We start from the raw sequence: 26476 nt of genomic DNA, 5'->3' as shown, positions 1-26476 counted from the left end.
TGAACCCAGAGAAGATGGCAAAGCTGGGGATCTTTCCATGTCTAGTGAGATCACAGTTGCTGCTGGAGGGCGTGACCTACCCCATGGCCAATTCACGACAGTAACAGAAGTTTTGCTGCAGCTGAGACATACAGAGGAAGCACTGCCAGCTAGTCCAGATGGGGTGAAGGAAAACCCATACTTCATCTTTAACAACCAGCAAAACTAGGAATGACGCCAGGCAGGGCTCCAGAGTTGCTTTGCCGATGATTGTGACCCTGGGAGCAGCAGTCCTTCCCCAGCCACTCTGATGACAAAAAAACAACAGTGGGAGACTTGTTCAAGTTGTCTTTAAAGCTGGGCTTACACTGTGCGGGTTTTGGCCCTTTTTGAGCCGATTTTTCACTTGTTTGAACATTTTTTAGATCGTGCCAAGTTTCAGCTTAATTGTGCGTCCTGCATCTTGTAGTATACATGGAGTAATGAGCTGCGTTTAACCTCTCACGAACACCTCTCCGGCGGCAATTGTATGGTCAGATGAAAATGAAACCTGTTTGATATTCTGGTTGGCCCTCGTGAGGGTTCTGCCCTGTTGAAGCAGGGCTATGACTGTTCCCAAATAATTGTGATATGTTCCTGTGAGATAATGAGTATATCTTATCTAAATCAAATCAAATCAATTTAATTTATATAGCGCCAAATCACAACAAACAGTTGCCCCAAGGCGCTTTAGATTGTAAGGCAAAAGCCATACAATAATTACAGAAAAACCCCAATGGTCAAAACGACCCCCTATGAGCAAGCACTTGGCGACAGTGGGAAGGAAAAACTCCCTTTTAAATAAATTCTAAACTTTACCAGTAATAAAATTATAAAGATAACTGAAGTTTTAAGAGTGGCCATAATAAATATTTAACCCCTTAAGCCCTAGAGCCTATTTCACCAAAATCACATACCCATACATTATAATTTATTTCTCAGCTTGTACAAGGTCAAAAATGCAAAGGTTTGGATCAGCTAAAAGACAGGTCCTAGGGCAGACCTGGGCAAACTGCGGCCCGGGGGCCACATGCGGCCCTTTGCATGTCTCTGTCCGGCCCTCATGAGGTCTGTGATTATTATTACATATATGAAAAATGTCAAGCTTGTGTGTTGCAAATCATTAGAGAGGTTTATTTACGTATATTTAAATATTTACACAGGGTTGGGTAGGATTACTTTAAAGGAATACATGTGGATTACATGTATGTATGTACATACATTTTGATTACTTGTAATCTGATTACTTTTGGATTACATTTCAAAGTAATCCTACCCAACCTTGTATTTACATATTATTACAATAATAAAAAATACCTATAAAAGCTATTAAATAGGTAATTTTGTGTAAGATATGTAATGGGAGACAGCCAAGTTATTGATGGTGTGGCCCTCGGATATAATTCAGGTTCTCTATGTGGCCCCTTGTAAAAAATTAATTGCCCACCCCTGTCCTAGGGGATGTTGTGGATGCAAAAAAATTGAAAGTAAATAATACTTGGTAGGAGTAAATAAGTTTGTTTTTGTTTTTCCCAAAAAATGAATTCTGATTTATGTCTTTATTTGCTTGGCATTTCAGCTGTGGTCAGTTGATATGTGATTGAAGTGGATAATTTTGTAGAGGAGACTTTGCTTGACATTTTGATGTATAATAAGTGTATCTTGGTGTCAGCATTGGTTAGTTATGAGTGTTCAGATGTTCCAAAACAGGGTAAGTCCCCAAATTTGGGGACTCTAGGGTTTAAGAGGTTAAAAAAACTTAGTTTATGATCAAGCTCATTGTAAACATTGACACAATGGTGTTTGATGCGGAAGAGTTCAGAAAGATACGATTGGAATGGTTTGATGACCATTTACAATTGGCGATGAAAGACTTGGGTTTTAACTTCTTGTTAAAGTCAGAACAAGAAGCTGCACTTAAAGAGATCTGTCTGGGACAAAGAAACACATTCTGTGTGTTGTTGCTCCAAGGAGAGCGGCACGCTGAGCAGGGTGCATAAACAGTGATCGTCTCTTTGGGAGAGAGCAGCTTCTGTTTATTTTTTCCTTACGGAAACTCAAGTCCGACATGTGGTTTCTGAACATACAGTGTGAGTAGTTGGATCACATCAGAGCATCGGGCCATCTAGTGTGAGAACATAAATTGGTTGCTCTGAACTTTTACATCCTGCGATTTTGTCGTACAGTTTGAGCTGGAGCCGAGTACAATGATTGAAAGTTATTGTACAGTGTCTGCCCAGCTTGAGGAGGGCATGATATGTTCAAGCAAGTCAAGGGAAAATGGAGATATGTCCCTCTTGAACCCCAGCTGGAAGAAAATCAACGAATAAAGATACACCGGAACTACAATTCCTTGAAGAGCTGTCCATCATACAAAAGATGTCACATGGATGGAACCAGGGGCAGCTGTTGCCTATGTTGAGTATGTAGGAGCCTTCCCTGAACACCAGCCACATGTCATTTCTAAGTCCAGTAAGATCATCTATCAGCATACACCACCATCTGTACTAGAAATAATAACCAACCAATGCACCAGATCAAGACCCAACACATGATATGAAAAGCTCAAGCGCAATGATGAAAAGGAGAGACCACAAGACCTTGCAAGAAACATAGCAAGAAAACACAATGCGCATCTTCAGACACTGGTGGCAACAGCCTTGCAGACAACATTAAATATGACCACCAAGTCATCCACTCCCATCCTTTCATTCAGTTTTATTTTGATATGAAAGATCATGTCCCTGGAATAATCCTCGACACATCTCACCACATCAAGGGCATGAAATGTTTCTGCTTTTCATCCACTGACAGCACTGTACTAGGAGCTGACAAATCATTCAGTCTCGGACAGTTACGTGTAACAGCTACCATTTTCAAGCATCTGGCACTACTAAGGACAAGTACTCAAGAAAGACCATCCACTGTTCCTGGGCCCAATTCTGATGCATGAAAATTCAGACTTCAAAACATATGGGACATTCTTCAACCACATCACAATGGAAGTGGACAGCCCCTCCAGTCACCCAGTCATAGGCTCTGATGAAGAAAAATAAATCAGTAAGGCAGTGAAGTTCGCAATTCCCAACTATCAGATGATTTCATGTGAACGCCACTTGAAAAACAATGTATTGCATACCTCAGGGACAATACTGGCAGCACAACAACACAAAGAAACACAATTGTCAATGCAGTATTTGGACCTACAGGCCTAACATCATCACCCACCAAAGCAATATTTGACACACTACAGCCGGAACAACTCATTCAAGACACTGTCCCCACTGTCCTCTGGTACTACAATTCCCAACTGCTACCTCTCTTACAAGATAATGTAAATTGCATCATCAACAAACCACATATCCCCCATCACTGGACCAAACAACAGTTTCGAAAGTATGAACAATGTACTCAAAATGACAACAAACTGGACACCACAAGCCATCCCAACCCTCATTGACACCATTCATGGTATTGTACAGGGTCTCTACACTGATGCTGAGCGGGCACTCATGGGTAGGGAGAACTTCATGCTCGCTTCAGAATTCAAGAAGTTTGATGTTCAACTAGCCACCTGGTGTGGGAAAGGAGAAGACCAGCCTCACCACCACTGGGAGAAATTCATGGAGGCTACATTCACCACCATTGTCAAAAACACAGCAATATGCACAGGAGGAGATTTCTTTGTCCTCACCTCAAAGACCAGGGGAAGAAAACCTGGGCAGGTGAAGAGGACTGAGCGAACCACCACAAAACGCCAGGAAGCAACATTGCATAATGATTTGTAACTATCACAACAATAAAATATTACTATTAACATTAATGTGAATATGACTTGTAAATATCAGAAGGTTAATGTTGCTGGGAATAAAATAAGTTTCAGCATATTTCTTGACATTTGGTTTGTTTGGTTCACTTGTAAATATCAGAAGGTTAATATTACTGAGAATAAAATAAATTTCTGTACATTACTTCACATTTGGTTTATTGGTTCACTTGTAAATATCAGAAGGTTAATATTACTGAGAATAAAGTCAATTTTAGTACATTTCTTGACATTTGGTTGCTTTGGATAAGTTAGATTTCATTTGAAGTGGAGAAAAGAGAAATGTGATTAATGCTATACATGTTATGTATATGTAAATGGGTCCATTTGGGTCAGTGACTGAAGTTGAAACACCGGATGGCAGACCTGCCCCAAGTACATACGAGGTCTGTCAATAAAGTATAGGTCTTTCTTATTTTTTTCAAAAACTATATGGATTTCATTCATATGTTTTTACGTCAGACATGCTTGAACCTTCGTGCGCATGCGTGAGTTTTTCCACGCCTGTCGGTGACGTCATTCGCCTGTGAGCACTCCTTGTGGGAGGAGTCGTCCAGCCCCTCGTCGGAATTCCTTTGTCTGAGAAGCTGCTGAGAGACTGGCGCTTTGTTTGATGAAATTTTTTTCTAAACCTGTGAGGCACATCGAAGTGGACACAGTTCGAAAAATTAAGCTGGTTTTCCGTGAAAATTTTAACGGCTGATGAGAGATTTTGAGGTGATACTGTCGCTTTAAGGACTTCCCACGGAGCGAGATGTCGCGCAGCGGTCCCAGACGCCATCGTCAGCCTGTTTCAAGCTGAAAACCTCCACATTTCAGGCTCTATTGATCCAGGACGTCGTGAGAGAACAGAGAAGTTTCAGAAGAAGTCGGTTTCAGCATTTTATCCGGATATTCCACTGTTAAAGGAGATTTTTTTAATGAAAGACGTGCGGACAGGTCCGCGCGTCGGGACGCAGCCGGCGCGGTGCGGCGGCACAGGAAAAACACCTCCGTGTTGATAACCATTTGTAAAATCCAGGCGGCTTTTGATGGCTTTCAGTGGAGTGAGTATATGAGAAATTGTTTAACAGCTGGACATGTTCCAACTTGTCCTTAAGGCTTCCAACAGAGGTGTTTTTCCTGTGGCGGAGCGTCGCGGCGGCTGTGTCATTAAAAAAATCTCCTTTAACAGTGGAATATCCGGATAAAATGCTGAAACCGACTTCTTCTGAAACTTCTCTGTTCTCGCACGACGTCCTGGATCAATAGAGCCTGAAATGTGGAGGTTTTCAGCTTGAAACAGGCTGACGATGGCGCCTGGGACCGCTGCGCGACGTGTCGCTCCGTGGGAAGTCCTTAAAGCGACAGTATCACCTCAAAATCTCTCATCAGCCGTTAAAATTTTCATGGAAAACCAGCTTAATTTTTCGAACTGTGTCCACTTCGATGTGCCTCACAGGTTTAGAAAAAATTTTCATCAAACAAAGCGCCAGTCTCTCAGCAGCTTCTCAGACAAAGGAATTCCGACGAGGAGCTGGACGACTCCTCCCACAAGGAGTGCTCACAGGCGAATGACGTCACCGACAGGCGTGGAAAAACTCACGCATGCGCACGAGGGTTCAAGCATGTCTGACGTAAAAACGAATGAAATCCATATAGTTTTTGAAAAAAATAAAAGACCTATACTTTATTGACAGACCTCGTATGCTGAGCGCATTTCCAAAATGCCACAAAACCAAAAAAAAAAGAAAAAAAAAATCAATATATTTTGAGTCATTCTGCTCTGTTCTGCCAAATTGCTTTGCATTTGACCCCATTTCATAATAATCAGCCCCCATTTTGCTCCATTTTGTAATAATCATCCCCAGATTTCACTCCATTTGGAGTCGCCATAAAAATAATTTTAAAATATTTGGTGTCAGTCTGCTCTATTCAGCTCCATTTCATTTTATTTTACCCCATTTCATAATAATCAGCCCCCATTTCGTCCATTTTGTATTTTAGTATGGCCCCATTAGTTGAGGTTGGAGTTATGACAGACTCATCACCATATGGCCATCAGGCAAACTTGTATGATTTTCTTCGGAGAATCCTTGGGTACCACTGTGTTCGACACTGCGCAAATGGAATGGTTAGTTTGGGAGACTCGGCTGAGGAGGACCAATTGATTCGTGAGGTAACATCATTACACTGGCCATCTGGATTGGAGTGTTATCTAGAGAACAGGTGCCTCAATATTGAGTATCCCACCAGCTGGAAAAGGCCCAGTACATACCCACGCGCTACCTGGATGCCTACTTTTGATAGGTGGCGATGGAGTGGTGCTTTGCCTGATTGGTTTTCAAGCAAGCTCCAGTACAGTGGTGGATGTAGCAAGATCAAGAACCTGCACATGCTCCCAGACCTAACATGTTGTAGTCATGTCTCTCTCCCACCCACACACACACACACACACACACACACACACACACACACACACACACACACACACACACACACACACACACACACACACACACACACACACACACACACACACACACACACACACACACACACACACACACACACAGCAAACTGCTTTATCTTTATTATAAGGAAAGTTGTTCATAATTTTATCCATTTAAATTCTTCCTTGCAGACATGCAGCAACTGTTGGTGAGTAAAGAAGACATTCTCCCTGAACAGCAGGAATGGAATCAGAGTCTGGACCAAAAGAACTCAGAGCCTACAAACATTAAAGAAGAACAGGAGGAACTATGGGTAAGTTAAGAGGGAAAGCCGCTTCATGGGCTGTAGGAGGCTGATATCACTAAGTTCCCTTTCATTGTTATCTGTGTGAAGACTGAAGATGAAGAAAAACCGCAGTCATCACAGCTTCATCAAAGCCAAAGAGATGAGAGCGCAGAAGTGGAGCTTCTCTCCAGGAACTCGAACAGACACAGAACACTGAAAACAGAAGCTCATGAAGATGACTGTGGAGGATCACAACCAGCCAGCAGCTCAAATTTACAACCACATGGTGATGGTAAGAGCTCTGTCTGTTCTCACACTCACAGTGACACATGGAGTTATTATAATGTCTAAATTTGAAACTTTGCAAAGGTGGAAACCAGTGCTGGGTGTAACACATTACCATAATTACATTACATTTGTCTGTAACAGTAATGTAATGAGTTACTGTTGTAAATTCAATAATCACACTACAGTTCCTAAAAGTAGATGTCAAATTAATGAATTTCCCTGAATGCAGCATGAAGATAAAAGCACACTGGCAACTTTGTTTGTGCTCACAACAACTTCTGATTGGCCCATTCGCCGCTTTCTGGGCTGTACCACATGCCGAGTTGACCGCTGGTGGAGCCAAGTAGCAGTGTAACGCTAGCTAATCGAGCAACTGCTTCTATCGATAACGACCAATCAGATAACGTGATACAACGCCTACTTTGGCTGTCAGTTTGTTGACAAGATGGCAGAAGACAGTTTTGCGTCTGTTAGCGACGCTGACTTGAAATGAATTTTACACGAAAAAGATGCGAAGAACACCCGCAGAAATACACAGTCAGCAGCCAACCTGTTTCGCAAGTACGTCACTTAAAAGGGACATGCGCCCAACTTTGAAACTTATGACAGACGGATGCTTGACGGAGTACTCAGTCGATTTTACGTGGAAGCTATACAGGAGAATGGGGAAAAAAAAAGAAAACAAGAAAAATAAATAAATAAAACAAGCCTGATGACTCTTCGTCACGGACTTAACAGGCATCTCCAGTCGATCGATGGGATGTCAGTTGGTGCGGTATGACAGTAATAATAAAGAGTTGAAACTTCAGATTGATTTTTCAGTTTTAGTATGTTTGACAAACTCCCAAGTTTCTTGTTTACCATATAATAAAGCAGTTATAGACTTTTGATGAGGTGTACCCGTGATTATGCGGACCTGGTCAGGATGGGGTTCACCATTGTATAATGTGTAATACATAACTTTTGAGTAACAACACCAGCACTGGTGGCAACCATATCTGGGGCATGGTCTGGGTGTTGCCATGATGACCGCGATGACACAATGAACTCATTAATACATAATGGGGTGGAGTTTGGGTGCTCTTTCTGTACGCTGTTCCGGTTCAATTAATAGATGTGTATTTAAGATGAAAGTAGCGTGTGGACACAGCATATGTTTACATAATTCTCCTTTGTTGACTGAGCTTCATTCATGAAGTCAGTGGTGTGACTGAGTGGCGCAGCGTGTATCATTGTAATCTGCGAACAGCAGCTTATTTAAGGCGCAAGATTGAAAAAAAAAATCTGTTGGTCTTCTTGTCATACACTTTTAATTACTAGACCAACAAGATTTTTAACTAGACATCGGTCTAGCAGGGGAAAATATCTGCTAGACTTAGGACAAAAGTTACTGGTTGGTGACCTCGGACCAGTGGATTTCTCTACCCCTGGCTCAGCGTGAATATCGCAGCAAAGAAGTTTTAGATGACCTGTTACGATGTTTCACAAGCCAGATTATTCCAGGTGTTTGTCATAAAATACTCCAAACAAAACAGACACAGCCTGCACAATAGCAACTAACTGCATGGAGCAGACAGAGTTACTATCACAGTGATAGGAAGAGCGGAGATGAAAGTTTTCCGGCAATTACTGTAATTCCATGTTTTTATTCATGTGGTGAACGTTTCCGAGTTATTTTTGATAGCATGCATCAGAATCCATTCATTCAGCTCCATTTAGTTCTGCGCCCAAACAGTTGGTGGCAGTAATGCTTTGTGATGGTTTGCAAGCTGCCAATAAACTCCAAAGAAGAAGAAGGTTTTTTTTTGTTGTTGTTGTTGGTGGTGGTGTTTTGGATTTGGGAGTTTCCTAAATCATATTTTTAGGGACTGCGCAGTGGCTCTCCTAATGGTTTACTTTCTTGTGGACATTAAAAGTTATGAGCTTTGTATTTTTTCCAGTAATGATACATTAAGTGGAGCTAAAAGGTGAAGCTCGTAGCTGCTAAAAGTGCTAATGCCGTTAGTGTACAGACAAGAGTTTAACTCTCATTCTGTGACTCATAACTACAAGAGTCATGAGTTTGAGCAAAGGAGCTTCTGCAAATTTGTCTGAGGTGAGTGAGTCATAGGAAGGCACGGACTTTAACCAAGCGCCCTCTGGTGGCCATTTTCTGCTGCTGAAAATATCACTGAACTCAATACAAATCCATGTAATGTAATTTTTCAGAGAGATCAGACTTGTCGATGAAGTTAATTTAATGTACAATGGTTCATTTCAGGCCAGCTTTGTAAATCTCATTTTTCCAGGCAGTGAGAGCTGTCAGCTGGCCGAGCTGAGTGAATGTTTCATATTCGTAAATTGTTCAACCTATTTTTATTTTTACCAAATAAAGCTGCACCGTTTTTTTTAAATTGTTACTGCTGTAACTACAAGAAAAGTCTCAACTTTAAATAACTTGTTTTTTTTAAGTTTTTTGTTTAACTGTTGAGTAATCAGACAAAGAAAATAGCACAGCGCTGTTTCATATTTCTTTATATTTTAAGAAATATATTTTTCTTGTCCCACATCAGAAACATTTCAACATTTGCTGAAGGAATGAATGAATCTAACAGACTTAAAAATGTACATGTTACTTTTCATGCTATTTTATTTGTGTAAAAATAAGTGCCCAAGGTTCCTTATAATGTTAATCAAGAAATTATCTCAACAACAACAGACAAGTTATTATTTTTGTTTTTCATTTATATAAGCACTAAATCACAACAGAGTTGCCTCAAGGCACTTCACACAAGTAAGGTTGAACCTTATTAACCCCCAGAGTAACAGTGGTAAGGAAAAACTCTCTGAGGAAGAAACGTCAAGCAGACCCGACTCAGAGGGGTTACCCTCTGCTTGGGCCATGCAACAGACACAAATTACAGAACAATTCACAAAACAAATATACAAGAAATGCAATTAGTGCACAGTACAGGAGGGTTTTCAGCACAAATACCACGCCCATCTCTGGATGGAGCTGCACCTTAAACAGAGAGAAAAAACAGAATCAGGCATCAGAAAGACAAGAAATACAGTATAATTTGTCAGCATTAAACAACAAGAAAAACAGGAAATACTAAGGAGATTGCCGGCCACGAGCTCTAAACTTCACTAAAAGACCCAGAATTTAGGTTAAGTTGAGGCCGCAGCGCGCTCCTTTTCCTAATAAAATTAATTAAAAGAGTAAAAAGCGCAGAACTATACTATGCCAGTATGCTAGTCATACGAAAGGGAAAATAAGCACGTCTTAAGTCTGGTCTTGAAAGTCTCCACAGAATCTGACTGTTTTATTGATGCGGGGAGATCATTCCACAGAACAGGGGCACAATAAGAGAAAGCTCTATGACCTGCAGACTTCTTATTCACTCTAGGGACACAAAGTAGTCCTGCACCCTGAGAACACAAAGCCCGGGCCGGTACGTAAGGTTTAATTAGATCAGTTAGGTAGGGAGGTGCTAGTCCATGAATAATTTTATAGACTAGTAGCAGAACCTTAAAATCTGATGTCACTGGGACAGGAAGCCAGTGAAGGGATGCCAAAATGGGCGTAATGTGGTCAAACTTTCTGCTTCGTGTCAAAAGTCTGGCTGCAGCATTTTGAACCAGTTGGAGAGCCCTAATGCTGGACTGCAGTAAACCAGAAAATAGAACATTGCAATCAAGAAGAGATAAATGTATGGTTCAGGGTCTCAACATCGGCCATAGACAGGATGGGATGAATCTTCGCTATATTTCGCAGGTGGAAGAAAGCAGTCTTCGTAATATTAGCATAGCAGTGAAAGGTAATCTCAAAATGCCGCAATATGTGCCCATGTGGTGCTTTGTAAAGGGAGAAAAGCAGGGGGCCTAAGATGGACCCCTGCAAACATAGAACAACTGGTCAAGTATGACGCCAACCATACAAGGGCACTCCCAGTAATCACAAAGTGATTTTCCAGTCTATCAAGTAGAATATGATGATCCACTGTATCAAATGCAGCACTGAAATCTAACAGCACCAGAACCGTAGTGGTATCCAAATCCATTGCAAGCAGAAGATCATATTCATATCAAATATAAATATCTCAAATTCTGCAAATCTAGGTAATGCCTCAATAATGGTGTCCGCCTCATTAGCAGGTGTAGTGGCTGGGTTGAGGCATGCTGGGATATGTTTAACCTAATGTCTTCTATTTTCTTCTCAAAGTAATCCAGGAAATCTTGTGCTGTAAAAGGAGAGTGACTTACAGGTGGTTGTCCATGAATAAGTGTTGCCACTGTGTCGAACAAGAACTTTGAGTTATGCTTGTTTTTGTTGATCAAATCAGAGTAATAAGTCTGCTTTGTAGCCAGTAATGCATGCTTATAGTCTAAGATAGCATCACGCCACGCAAGGTGGAGTACTTCTAATTTTGAACTACGCCATTTCTGTTCTAGACCTGTAGCTTGAGGCCATGCTTGAGGTCACACAGGTAATCATTGAACCAAGGTGACTGTGTTTTGGGGGAGCGCAGTTTTAACACAGGTGGTGCAATCATGTCAAGTGCAGTTTTCAGCACTGACTTTAAACTATCCACAAGACTGTCTACTGATTGGGTATTTGTCAAATGTGAAGCTAAGACATCAGGCAGTTCAGTCTTAGTTGAGGAGTTGATGCATCGCCATAGTGATATATAAGGTTGTTGTTCCACTAAACACGGCAGCGAAACTGTAAACTTAATAAGTGAGTGATTAGAGACCACTGATGTAAGAGGCATGATGTCAGTATTCGTGACAGCAGTACCATTTGCGACAACCAAATCCAGGGTATTTCCACTAATGTGCGTTGAGTCCCAAATGCATTGCCGAAATCTTAATGCATCCACAATTTCCATAAATGATTTGCAGAGGGGATCAGAAGGCTTATTTATATGAATGTTAAAGTGACCAATGATCAGAATGTTATCTGCGCTAGTTGACAAGTTAGAGATGAATGCACCAAATTCATCTAAGAATTCACAATATGGGCCAGGAGGCCTATATACAGTGACAAAGTAATATGGCAGATTGTTATTCTTCTGAACTTGGCAATGCATAATATCCTGAGCAGAGTGGAGAATCAGATGCTCAAATTAGTTATGTTTGTGACTCCCAACAGCTAATAAGCTAAACCTAGATTTACAAATAAGAGCAACACCCCCGCCTTACTTCGCATTACAAGGGATGTAACTAAATGTATTTGCTGGTGGGCAGGCCTCATTTAAGGGTTGGACAGCTGTAGGTTTAAGCCAGGTTTCACATAACCAAATCATATGATGTGATGATCAATAATTAGATCATTAATCAACAGTGATGTTGAGGCTCGTGATCTTATGTTAATGAGACCCAGACTAAGGACCTCAGTGGGGTTGACAGTTGAACTGTTGGGGTTTAGGGATCGTTCCAAAGTAGCATATATAAGATGCCTAGAAGTAGGTTTAGGTTTGAGACATTCCACACGCGTTGTAGGTAGCAGACATCAAATCTTTGATATTGCTAGAACAACCACTGGGCCATCCTCTATTTCAACATCATTCAATGTAGTAATGGGTATTAAGTTTGCAAAGCATATCCCTCTGTGATTTTTATGGACATGTCTACAGAAGCAGGCCACAGTCTCAACTTGTTGAATTTCCCTCCCTGGCAGATAAACTGCACTATCACCATAGTGGATTTTCTGCACTAATTTCCCCACTAAGCTAATGGATTCCACACCCACATTTGTCATACGCCTTGCAGGGTGTTTAATCACCTGCTCTGTGGCCTGCTGTAAATTCCTAATGTTACCCTCCCTGTAGAGCTTTATCTATGTTCGCAGACGATATGGCGGCGCTTTCCTCAGTAGGGTGGAGCCACGGCGGCCTCAGAACAAAGGCCTGTTATCAATAAAGCTAAAGCCTTGCTGTCTCCAAAATTGCACCAGCCACATATTTAACGATGTCAGCCTGCTAAACGCTTCATCAGTACCCTGGGATGGGAGGGGCCAGAGACTATTAATCGATGCTGACACATCTTTCTGGCAAGGTCACAAGTCCTCTCTATGTCCATTTTTGTGACCTCTGAGTGCTTCATCCTGACATCATTGGTGCCAACATGAATAACTATGTGTCTATATCTCATGTCATGTTCCTTAGTCTGTCTTCCCTTCTGCAGCGTCAGCAGCCTAAGATGGGATGCAGTGTCGGGAGCTCTGGCCCCAGGAATACATTTAACATCAGCCGGCGTCTGTACCCTTACTTTGCGAGTGATAGAATCCCCTATCACTAAAGGTCGGTGTTTTGGCCTGGAGACAGGAGTGAGTGATAGCCACACACACTCACATATACACCAAAACGCACTCGTGTATCCACACACACACATGACACGAAAACACGCTCGCAAATCCACATCACACACTCACACGTGACACGGAAACATGCTCGCATATCCACACACACTCTCATATACACCAAAACACACTCACGTATCCACACACTCGCATATACACCAAAACAAAACCTATAGGGCAAATAGATCCACAGAGGATGCTATCATCACAGCTCTCCGTACAGCTTTAACACACCTCGACAATAAAGGGGCAAGTGTGAGAATGCTTTTTATAGATTACAGCGCTGCTTTCAACACAATTGTACCCAGTAAGTTGGTCACAAAGCTCCTCAACCTAGGCCTTAGCAATACTTTATGTGCATGGATTAAGGATTTCCTGTCTGACCGCCCACAGGCAGTCAGACTGGGCCCACATCTATCCTCCAGTCTGTCTCTTAGCACCGGCACACCACAATGCTGCGTGCTAAGGCCGTTGCTTTATTCCATCTATACATATGACTGTATTCCCACCCATCCCTCAAATACGATAATAACATTTGCTGATGACACTACTGTGGTAGGACAGATCTTCAACGGCAACGAGGCAGCCTATAGAGATGAAGTTGAAAGCCTAGTTGAATGGTGCACAGAAAATAATTTGACCCTGAATGTCAAGAAAACCAAAGAGATTATAGTTGACTTCAGGAAGCACAAGGATGACCCCTCTCCCTTAACCTTAAAGGTGAGGTAGTAGAGAGGGTATCTTGTTTTAAATTTCTGGGCACCTGGATCACTGAGGATCTTAAATGGGAAGATAACACATCTGCTGTGGTCAAAAAGGCGCATCAGAGGCTTTATTTTCTACGAGCATTGAAGAAGAACAACCTGTCAGCTGAGCTGCTCAAGGCCTTTTATCATTGCTCCATCGAGAGTGTTTTAACCTATTGCATTACAGCATGATTTGCAAACTGCTCTGAAAACAAGAAATCCATCAGACGAGTCATAAGAACGGCAGAAAAGATCATTGGTCTCCCTCTGCCCTCATTGGATGATGTTTTTAGGACTCGCTGCCTTCGCCGAGCAAGCAGTATTCTGCAGGACGGAACACACCCCTCAACACCCCCTTTATTCTTTGCTTCCATCCGGCAGGCGTTATCGGGCCTTTAAAGCCCACGCCACAAGGCTGAAAAACAGCTTCTTTCCTAGAGCTGTTACAGAACTGAACAGACACGCCCAAGCTTCAGTTGGAACAATTGCATTATTCTAATTAAAACAAGGGCGGACATGTGCAATAATAGTTTTTAACTATTTTTAATTTTAGGTATATTTATTACTGTTTTTAAGCTATTTAAGGGGTTTTATTAAGTTGGGTATTTTTACTGTTAATTGATGTTTTAGAGGGATACGTGCAATATGGGACATGTGCAGCATGGGATAGTGTAATATGGGACATTGACAATGCGGGATCAGTGAAATACGTTATGTTTGTCTCCGAGCTTGCCCCCCCAATCTCCTGATTTTTTTTTTTTTTTTTTTTTATACTTATTGAAGTATTTGTATGGGTGAGTGTGTTTGAGGGTGATCATTGTTTTTGAGGATGCACAAGCAAATTTCATTGTGTTGATTGCTGTGCAATGACAATAAAGGTGATTCTGATCATCTGAAAATTGCTCTAACAGATAAGTGAACAAACAAATGGGGGGATAAACAAAACACAACTGTCAAAAAACCGACCGGTAGATGAACACAATTTGTTGAGCGCACAGGTGGTGGATAACACAACAAGACACAGGAACAGTGTACATTAGGCAACTGAACAGATGGAAGGTGAAGCTCTATAAACAAACTGATTAACAACAGGTGTGCCTCTGATAATGAGATGGCACTACAAAGTGCATGTCAGACTGAACTGAACTCAAGGTAACTAACAAAGACAACTCAGGGTGAGTAGCAACATAAAGCAATGAACACAAATCCACAGAGGGCGTGACAAAGACAAATGGATGATCAGAAGCAATTTAATAAACACAAATGTGGAATTAACCCAAGCGACAAAATGAATGAGGCAGACCAGATCTAAAATTAAACCGAAAACATCACAATGGTAAAACCAGATCCCGGAACATAAACACAAAGAACACCTGGCCACTCAAACTACCATCATGAGGGCTGGGACCCTCGCACATGGAATAGCTGTCAAACGCCACGCCCAGCTGTCAGGCATGGCCATGGAACTGCACGCGCAGATCATGGAACAGAAAGATGAGACCATGGAACACACTGAGGATTGCACTCTTTCACACACGCAGACAGCCAGCATACAGACCCCAATGCCCACGCACACACACACACTCACATATATACCAAAACACTCTCGCATATCCACACAAACTCACACATGACACAGAAACATGCTTGCGTATCCACACACACTCACATATACACCAAAACACACTCGCGTATCCACACACACTCACATGACACGGAAACACGCTTGCGTATGCACACACTCATACACTACACGGAAACATGCTCGCGTATCCACACACACTCACATATACACCAAAACACGCTCGCGTATCCACACGCTCACACATGACATGGAAACACTCTCCGGTATCCACACATTCACACATTTTTTGGAAACACACTTGCGTATCCACACGCTCACACGACACGGAAACACGCTGACGTATCCACACACACTCACACATGACACGGAAACACGCTCGCATTCCCACACACACTCACACATGACACAGAAACAAGCTCACGTATCCACACACACTCACACATGACACAGAAACATGCTCACGTATCCACACACACTCACACATGACACGGAAGCATGCTCGCGTATCCACACACACTCACATATACACCGAAACACGCTCGCGTATCCACACACTCACACATGACATGGAAACACAAAATACATTGCGATCGATGCAACATTTTATCTGATGTGAGCAAAAATCCGTTGTACAAAATCTGTTATATACAGTGTTTATTACATGTAAAACAATACAAAAACTTTGGGACTTTTTTGTCCGGTGACTGTGAATATCTGGTTTATATGATGATGATTTAGGTGAGTTTAATGTACATGGGACTGAACAATAAATTTACCTCTCAAAATCTCCATCCCACATGGCTGACTTTATTTTCCCAAATTTTTCTTCTGTTTGGATCTGAAGGGAATCTATACATCTTGAAGCCCTTGTTGTGTCTATTTGTCATTTTTGGCAGTCCATCCATCCATTTTCTTCCGTTTTATCTGGAGTCAGGTCGCGGGGGCAGCAGCTCAAGCATAGCCGCCCAGACCTCCCGATCCACACACACCTCCCCCAGCTCCTCCGGGGGAACCCCAAGACATTCCCAAGCCAGCCGAGAGATGTAGTCCCTCCAGCGTGTCCTGGGTCTTCCCCGGGGCCTCCTCCCAATGGGACGTGCCCGGAACACCTCTCCAGTGAGGCGTCCAGGGGGCATCCGGAAAAGATGCCCGAGCCACCTCAACTTGACTCCTTTCGACGTGGAGGAGCAGCAGCTTGACTCCGAGCTCCTCCTGAGTGACCGAGCTCCTCACCCTATCTCTAAGGCAGCGCCCAGCCACCCTGCAGAGGAAACTCATCTCGGCCGCTTGTACTCGCGATCTCGTTCTTTCTGTCATGAGCCAAATCTCATGACCATAGGTGAGGATCGGAACATAGATCGATCGGTAAATCGAGAGCTTTGCCCCCCTACTCAGCTCTCTCTTCACCACGATGGTCCGATACAGCGACCGCATCACTGCAGATGCTGCACCGATCCGTCTATCGATCTCACGCTCCATCCGTCCCTCACTCGTGAACAAGACCCTGAGATACTTAAACTCCTCTACTTGAGGCAAGGACACTCCACCGACCTGAAGAGGGCAAAGCACCTTTTTCTGGTCGAGAACCATGGCCTCGGATTTGGAGGTGCTGATTTTCATCCCGGACGCTTCACACTCGGCTGCAAACCGCCCCAGTGCATGCTGACGGTCCTGATTTGACGAAACCAACAGAACCACATCGTCCGCAAACAGCAGAGATGAGATTCTGTGGTTCCCAAACCAGACCCCCTCTACACCCTGGCTGCGCCTAGAAATTCTGTCCATAAAAATAATGAACAGAACCGGTGACAAAGGGCAGCCCTGGCGGAGGCCAACGTGCACTGGAAACAGGTTTGACTTACTACCGGCAATGCGAACCAAGCTCCTGCTGCGGTCGTATAGGGGCCGGATAGCCCTTAGCAAAGGACCCCGGACCCCGTACTCCCGGGGTCCAGGGTGATTTTCAGCAAATAAAAAAAATTGCTGGATTTACATGCAGATAGATTAACAGCCAACTCTATTTTGAACCCAAGATGCCACCATGAGTCACATGACTGTTTTGTTTGTTTTTGACTCATCATGTCGCCACTCTGTATCAAGGCACACTACTCACCCCCCCCCCCCCCCCCCCCCCATACTGCCATAATGTCTGGTTGATTACATGCCCATGTGCATATGTCCATTCATTCACTACTATACCAGTACCCACGTACCTTGCTTGCACACCCACAAGTTCCGAATTAAAAACGTGTGCTTAGACAAACAAATGACACTGGACATGGCATATGGCTGCTATACATTACTTCTTATTAATCTGACATTTGTTATGAATTGTTTTTAAGTTTTCACGGATGGGATGCTTACTGAATAGTGATGCTGCTGATCATTTTTGAATCTGTACAGAGTGATGCTTTATGACATGCTGTAATTTGTGCAAAAAAATCTAACAATTTTAAAATTGACAAATTATTTAAGGCAGTCTGGTGTGACTAGTCAAAACAAATAAACAAAAACAAAAGAATGGGCTGCAGAGTAAATTCATCCATGGCAAATGATGAGCTGCAATCCAATTCAAAAGCATTTAATGGAAAAAAAAAAGAGTTTACAATTATACCATCTGAAGGTGTTAAAGTGTCTGATGCACCTCTCCACTGCTCACAGATTAAAGCTACTGTAAGCGTTTGAAAACTGCAGCATATCCATCCAATATTAATATTTTAACATTATTAATCTATATAAAACATCAAATGACATGGAATAAAACAAAATAATTAAATATGAAGTTTGCATCATATTTAAATTAAATTGGCTCAATTTGTGGCTCTTACAGTATATAAAAAAATTACAAATCTTGATTTTTTTTTTTTTTTTTTAATTTTATTTCATTTTATTCTGCCTTGCTGTTACAAATATCTGGTCACTGAACATGTGGAACAAAGAACTAGATCCAGTGCCTTTTTCATTTCAAAGGACCTGCGACCCTACAGCATTGGGGAAAATGAATACCGTTATTCATAGATTTACTTTTTGTTCAGACTTTGTTTTTCAAATATAAAATTACATAATGTTAGACACACTTTGGTTTCATGACATCATTTTCCACACAATCTCTCTTAACACACTGCAGCCCACTTGAGTAGCTCCTGAAAATAGCAGCTCAGTATACTAAATTTTGGGCTTGTGAAACTTGAGGTGCTGGGATTTAGGGCTGGGTCTTGGAAGCCACATTTTCAGTACCTACTCTTTTCCAGCACTCACAAAAATTATAATGTAGACCCAGCTATATATAATAGCTGTAATAGTTTCTATTTTTTAAACTAATCCCTTCTTACCATCATTAACTCAGACAATGTTTTGTTGTAGGAAATATGTGTGTACTTTGACATGCAAGCCAAAAACCGCATGTTTGGAATAAATTTGGTTGTTCTGCTCTCATTGATGACTGTGTTAACTGGAGTTAACATCTATATTATAATACCCAAGTGGCCTTTGTCTGCATACGTGCACACACACAGAGGCCACTTGGCTTGCGTGCATGTGTGTGGCTTTGATTATGGAGAAACTGGGGCGAGCTGACATTTGGTATGCTTATGTATTTTTTGCTGAAATGCACCATGGGAGTTTGGGGGTTTAAATATTGTTATTGTGGTTCATGTTAGTTTAACATGTTAGTGTTATTGATTTCTTGTGTTTTTGTAGTTCAGTTGTTTTAGTCACTTTAGTTAAGTGTCATGTTATGAGTGAAAAGAGTATTGGTTTGGATGTCTTCCGCCACCATCTCTGTGCGTGTGTAAAAATTAAAAGCACCTACTTACAGCAGAATGCAGAAAAACAAAAACACTGTCCCTAGTGTGCGTGCATGTGACTAGGGACAGCTGGCATTTGCCATTTGGCATACTTATGTATTTTGGATCAAGGATGAACGCTACAAAAATAGAACATTGATGAGATTAATATTTTTGGAGAAACTATGGATATTGGCTAACATTGCTAATTACATTCTGGAGTAATGCACAATTCCAGCAGGGGGCGGTAAATCATCTTTATATTAAAAGTGTGAGAGCGTGCCTGATTTTATTTATTAAGTTCAATGTAAGTACATAATGTAATTCGAAATATGTTAAAAATACATGGATGACACAAGAAAGTGAAAACACTTATTTCCATTGTGATCCATTTAAAAATCAAATGACAAAATAGAAGTAATAATAAATTAAAATAATAATAATACTGGTGATAATGATAATAGTGTGTATACGATAACAAGAACCCAGACAATTTATAAATACAGTTAGTGTGTTGCCCGTGTTTATAAAATAGGTAGCTGACATTTTTCAAGGGTGATGAATTAAGCAAAGCTTGTATAATGATTTGGAATGGCGTGTGAGTCTAGAATGTTTTTAGAACGTTCAGCCTCAACCATTTTTAGAAGAGGAGCTCAACCCTTTCATTTCCTGTTAATTATGTATTTTTTTTTAAGTAAATAAATAAATGAACACCGATGATTTTATTACATCCTTGGCGGATGCAAAAAATTACACAATTAACAGGATATAAAAGGTTGAGCGCCTCTTCTAAAAATTGTTGAGGTCTAAGGTTCTAAAAACATTCTGGACTCACACACACTCCATTCCAACTCATTATAGAAACTTTGCATAATTTATTACCACCCTTGAAACAGTGTCAGCTACCTATTTCATAAACATTACCCAATCTAGAGCCCGTGGATCCCCACGGGCAACACACTAGTTAAAATTAACATTGTTAAAACATAACAGCTTTTCAGCAAAATTTACATAAATATAATCAAAATTTGGGTTTGAGAGCATTTAATCATCTTGCCCCGAGTTAGGACCTTTAATTTTCAGTGACTTTGACTCAAGTTTAACACTTGGATCAAGTTGCACTCAAGTCGCATAAACAGTGACTTCAGACTTGACTTGAGACTGGACCTTAAGGCCCTTTTCCACTACACAAAAGTAGCAATACTCTGCACTACTTGGCTCGACTCTACTTGTTTTTGTTTTTGGTTTTTTTGCTTTTCCATTAGGGTTACTACCTGGTACCCAGTGCTTTCTTTGGTACCTGCTCAGGAGCGGTTCCAAGTGAGCCGAGTCGATACTAAAATGTGATGTCAACAGGCTACCGCCCACTGATTGGTCAGAGAACATCGTCACTGGACGAGTCTTGAGCGTGCCGTCTGAGACTAGAGTCAAACCCGCCATTTTTAAATACTCGCAGTGGTGTTATTCACCTTATTCAGGAAGTCAGGGTGGGTGGCTCCATTTTGTCAAGCAACTTCCAGTGTACCACTGTGTCGATGATTAGCTACGTGGGAACACAGTACGCTACAAGTGTCTGAACATGAGCAGCATTAATTGTTCAGTTCGTGGGTGCCACAACAACTGGAAGAAGAGGAAACTACCACTTTCAGAACGATGTTTTGAACATGGAAAGGAAAGATCTGACTGCTGTGGACGACCATTTAACTTGTTCCCTCCTCCACTGAAAGACAAGGATCTCCAGTGCTGGCTAAAGGTGCTGAATATGAAAAATACACCCAAACATCCCTATGTCTGTTCTTTTCATTTTATGGAGAAAAAACCCACACCACTGGATCCTTCCCCAGAGAAATGGTTGGAATATAACGCTCCATTGAAGAAGCCATGGTGGATGTTAGTGAGACAAATGGGTAAGCTGTGTTTGTAACGTTATCTAATTTACTCATTTTCTGGCATTTGATACAACCAGGCAATGCATGAAATGACACCATATGTATATAAATTTTTTCTTTCCCCCCCTGTCTGTATATATAGTAATGGTAAATGCTACACTGGCAGAACCATTTATGAACATTAATACACATATATGCAATTTATTCTTGCAAGACATAAGGTATGTAGTGTGTGAGTGAATGTGGTGTGTGTGTGTGACCCCCATCCGCCCTTCCCGATCAGCCAACAACATCCTACTCAAAGTCAATTGACAACTTCTATCAGGAAGGGCTGACCACCAAAACAACACAAAGGCAGACAAAAACGAAAAACAAGTGAAGACAATAACTGTGACATGAGACACAGAGGAGATGGGGCCCCAACCATACAACATACCAGGACAAATGACCATACATGAACAAACAGTGACAGCAACAGTCTGTTGTCTAGTTAGTGAGCATCCATACCCTAATCTAGGACACCAGAGTCTTGATCCCCTTGAGAGCATCCGAAACTGAATTGTGGTGACGGCCACAACCACGCAACTATCCATACACAGACCCAGATCACAGCTAAATATCCAAATATATTATGGGGCTGGTGTGTTGGGCCAAGACAAAAGTACAGAACCTTACCATATGACATGGACCACTCCGACACGTCAGAAGCCATACTGCGAGCAACGATGGAAATGGGTCCAAGACGCAGGGCTCCAGGAGAAACCAGGAGAAAAAAGGCACAGGGGCCAGGAAGGGCAACCTCCAGAGCCACCGGGGCAGCACGACGAACCAACAGGGGAGCGGCACGGCACCACGACGAACCAACAGGGGAGCGGCACGGCAGCACCGGGCCGCTCCCCGACTAATCCACCGCCCACCCTGGACCCCACCCCAAACACCAAAGCCCAAGATCAGGAAACCGCCCGAGCGAGAGCGGGGCAATACCCCACGGAGACCATGGCCCCCAAACCCCCAGCAGCCGTCAACCCCCCAGTGCCAACACCCACCCCCCCAACGGGCCGCGGGACCCTGGGCCCCACAGCCCCAGAGCAGGGCCCCGGGACCACGGCAGAACCTGCAAGGCAGACCCCCCACCCCACCCCAGAGCCCCAGACATCCACAGCCATTCCAGGCCAACCCCAAATGCCACACTCACCCTACCTACCAACCCCACCATAGTTCTTATAATTAATCCCCCTTGCTGTGTGCAACCCCCTAAGTGAGCAAAGATAAAGTGTTGCATTAAAAGCAGGGCAGGAGACGGCAGGTGGCAGACTGCCGTGGGCGGCCGCGGCACACCACTGCACCACAGCCTGCCCTGCAAACCCACCACCGCCAAGTGACCCCGACTCTTAAATTAGCAAATGTGTTAACTAAATGTGTAGAAATAAAGTGTGTGCATTAAAATGGAAGGGCAGGAGTGGCGGATGGAGATTGCAGTGGAAGACTGCAGCGCACAGCTGCGCCACAGACTGCCCTGCAAACCCATCCCCAACACCTGACTGCAAAACTATATGAATCCTATAATGTGATACTGAAAACCCAATATGATGTGTGTGCATGTACTAAGCTGGTGAAGTGCATTAAAAGGGTGTGACATGTGAGGCCCAGACCCAAGCAGCCGGCGGAAGGAGAGGCGTGGTGCAGGGAGCGGGCCACATACACCGGCCCCACTGGGCTCCTGGCCCAACCCCAGACCCAGCGGAGGTGCCAGGGAAACCATGAGACGGGGGGAGGCGAGCAGCCCCGGAGGAGCACCAGAAGCCCGGGGGAGGAACAAACTAACAGGGGGCCAGGGAGCCGTAGATGGACGGGCCTCCCCGCTCGGAGGTCCCCGAACCAGGGAAGGCGCAAGATTGGATACCGGTGCGGCAAGGGCAGCTGAGGAGCCATAGAGAAACAGGCAGGCCCCACAAACCCGGAGGGAGAGGCAGGGACACGGAGGGCCGCATCCACCCGAGCCCGGGGAGAGGTTCCGCCCCCAACCCACCAATGACAGAGCAGACAGACCCAATGTGAAAAGGAATGATGGCCGCCCAGCTACCCCCCCCCCCCCCCCCCCCCCCAGAGCACAGAGGCACACCCATGCCCCGCCAGGGAGGAGCCCGAAGGGTGCGCGGGCCAGCACCTGACCCAACACCCCCGGAAGCCTGCAGAGCCACCAGGCAGCACCGGAAAGCAAACACCCCAGAACCCCGAAGTCCCACTCCAAACCCCAAATCCCCCAGCAAGCCCAGGACTCCACACCTGGACACCGACCCATCCCCACACGCACGAGCCACACATCCCCACCATACCCGAGGGGCCACCCACTCTAAAAGACACGAGCTCTCTCCTCCACCAATTCAATCATTTTCAAGGGAAAAAAAACCCCCAAAACACACAGTATCAATCTCTGACAGCAAGAGTACCCCGAAGAACTGCAACCTGGATCTGCAGCACAACAAAGAAAGTCAGTAGGTCAATAATAATAGGAACACGTCATAATCTAATATTAATACAGTACAGGTGCAAGAGTGGCATTCCCTAATAGACAAAAAGAAAAGAAAAGAAGAAAAAAAATTAGACCTCCAAGTTCCAATTCAGATTTAATGAATTGATAAATAAGGACCATGTTTCATTAAATTGTGGTAATTGGTTTGTAAATGATACAGCGATTATTTTTTTTTCCATTGATATGTATTTGATAAGGAGGTTTGACCAGTGGTTAATATTGATTATTTTTCCAATTCAGCAAAATTGTTTTTTTTGTTGTTGTTGTTTTTTTTAGCAATAGTCAGTGCTACAAGTATAGTTTTAGATTATTTAGTTGGCAGTTTAATAATTGTAGTGTCTCCAAGTAAGCATAAGATAAGATAAGACTTTATTGATCTCACAATGGAGAAATTCACATGTTACATCAGCTCTTAATAAACACAAGATGAGTGCGAGTAGAAGAAAATGTGCATCAAACAGCACGTGCAAAGATAAAGCAATAATAATACTTGTAACAAGACATTAAAATAAGAAAATGAAGTAGAAATAATATATATATATATATATATATATATATATATAGTGAGGAAAATAAGTATTTGAACACCCTGTGGATTTGCAAGTGCTCCCACTTAGAAATTATGGAGGGGTCTGAAATTTTCATCTTAGGTGCATGTCCACTGTGAGAGACATAATCTAAAAAAAAATCCGGAAATCACAATGTATGATTTTTTTTTAACAATTTATTTGTATGTTACTGCTGCAAATAAATATTTGAACACCTACCAACCAGCAAGAATTCTGTCTCACACAGACCTGTTTTTTTTTCTTTAAGAAGCCCTCTTATTCTGCACTCTTTACCTGTATTAATTGCACCTGTTTGAACTTGTTACCTGTATAAAAGACACCTGTTCACACACTCAATCAATCACACTCCAACCTGTCCACCATAGCCAAGACCAAAGAGCTGTCTAAGGACACCAGGGACAAAACTGTAGACCTGCACAAGGCTGGAATGGACTACAGGACAACAGGCAAGCAGCTTGGTAGAAGACAACAACTGTTATGATTATTTATTAGAAAGTGGAAGAAACACAAGATGACTGTCAATATCCCTCCGTCTGGGAGTCCATGCAAGATCTCAATTTGTGGGGTAAGGATGATTCTGAGAAAGCTCAGAACTACACAGGAGGACCTGGTCAATGACCTGAAGAGAGCTGGGACCACAGTCACTAAAATTACATTAGTAACACATGATACTATCATGGTTTAAATCCTGCAGGGCAGCAAGGTCCCCCTGCTCAAGCAAGCACATGTCCAGGCCCGTTTGACGTTTACCAGTGACCATCTGGATGATGCAGAGGAGGCATGGGAGAAGGTCATGTGGTCAGATAAGAACAGAATAGAGCTTTTTGGAATCAACTCCACTTACCATGCTCATTAGAGGATGAGAACAACCCTAAGAACACCATCCCAACCGTGAAGCATGGGGGTGGAAACATCATACTCTGGGGGTGCTCTTCTGCAAAGGAGACAGGACGACTGCATCGTGTTGAAGGGAGGTTGGATGGGGTCATGTATTGCGAGATTTTGGCAAACAACCTCCTTCCCTCAGTAAGAGCATTGAAGATGGGTCATGCCTGGGTCTTCCAGCATGACAATGACCCCAAACACACAGCCAGGGCAACTAAGGAGGGGCTCCGTAAGAAGCATTTCAAGGTTCTGGAGTGGCCTGGCCAGTCTCCAGACCTGAACTCAATGGAAAATCTTTGGAAGGAGCTGAAACTCCAAACCTGAAAGATCTAAAGAAGATCTGTATGGAGGAGTGGACCAAAATCCCTGCTGCAGTGTGTGAAAACCTGGTGAAAAACTACAGGAAATATTTGACCTCTGTAATTGCAAACAAAGGCTACTGTACCAAATATTAACATTGATTTTCACAGGTGTTCAAATAATTTGCAACAGTAACATACAAATAAATGATTAAAAAATCATACATTGTGATTTCCAGATTTTTTTTTTTAGATTATGTCTCTCACAGTGGACATGCACCTAAGATGAAAATTTCAGACCCCTCCATGATTTCTAAGTGGGAGAACTTGCAAAATCGTAGGGTGTTCAAATACGTATTTTCCTCACTATATATATATGTGTATATGTATGTGTATATGTATGTGTATGTATATATGTATGTTTGGAATTAAAAAATAGGAGCATCTTATTTACAATAGTAAGTGCTGCAATTATAAACATGTTCTTATTCCGCATGATTTGTAGACAGATTAATAAATTAGGAGATAAGGGGATTCTATATCCCAAGATGGAGGACAATTTTTCAGTGACTTTTGACCAAAAACACTGGACAGGTGAGCAGAGCCAAATGGCATGATTATAGGTATCAGTGGTGTTTAGCTCACACTGTGAACAAACATCAGAGTCTGAGAAGCATTTTATACATCTTATATTATGTAATGTGTGTTCTATGAAGAATTTTGTATTGGATGAGTTTTAAGTTGGGTTTTTTTTGTCATTGAAAATGTGTTTTTACAGATCTGTGTCCAGTGGTCAGGGTCAGAGATGAGGAGGAAGCCCACCCCCATTTTAAATTGGGTAAATGTAAAGCAGTGCCCACGCATGATATTAACTTATATATCTTAGACAAGGTTTTCTTTATTGGGAGGAGGTTCTTGATGTCTGTCACTAATGTGGGTGGTTCTGGTGGGCACTGATGCATCTCTGTGAAGCTCGTAGTTTCTTTTAGCCA

At 42.6% G+C, this 26476-nt stretch overlaps 1 protein-coding gene and 1 long non-coding RNA gene across 3 annotated transcripts in view; one reads left to right on the top strand and one right to left on the bottom strand.

Moving 5' to 3' along the window:
- The window catches only part of LOC117527217, a 129280-nt gene extending 122533 nt beyond the window's left edge, over positions 1 to 6747 (bottom strand). Inside the window, exon 1 of the long non-coding RNA XR_004565472.1 lies at positions 6673 to 6747. This is a non-coding gene — a long non-coding RNA (uncharacterized LOC117527217). The remainder of the gene's footprint in view (positions 1 to 6672) is intronic.
- Positions 1 to 26476, top strand: part of LOC117527214 (gastrula zinc finger protein XlCGF57.1-like) — a 208247-nt gene that overhangs the window by 168933 nt on the left and 12838 nt on the right. For both annotated transcript variants that reach the window (XM_034189428.1, XM_034189431.1), the window contains exons 2-3: positions 6468 to 6589; positions 6671 to 6854. In XM_034189428.1, coding sequence (XP_034045319.1) covers positions 6470 to 6589; positions 6671 to 6854 — 304 coding nt within the window. In that variant the 5' untranslated portion in view covers positions 6468 to 6469. The remainder of the gene's footprint in view (positions 1 to 6467; positions 6590 to 6670; positions 6855 to 26476) is intronic.

This window comes from Thalassophryne amazonica, chromosome 16 (genome assembly GCF_902500255.1).
Source record: "Thalassophryne amazonica chromosome 16, fThaAma1.1, whole genome shotgun sequence".
Lineage (NCBI taxonomy): Eukaryota > Metazoa > Chordata > Actinopteri > Batrachoidiformes > Batrachoididae > Thalassophryne > Thalassophryne amazonica.
The sequence above is the reverse complement of the archived record's forward strand: the minus strand, read 5'-3'. Positions and strand labels throughout refer to the sequence as shown.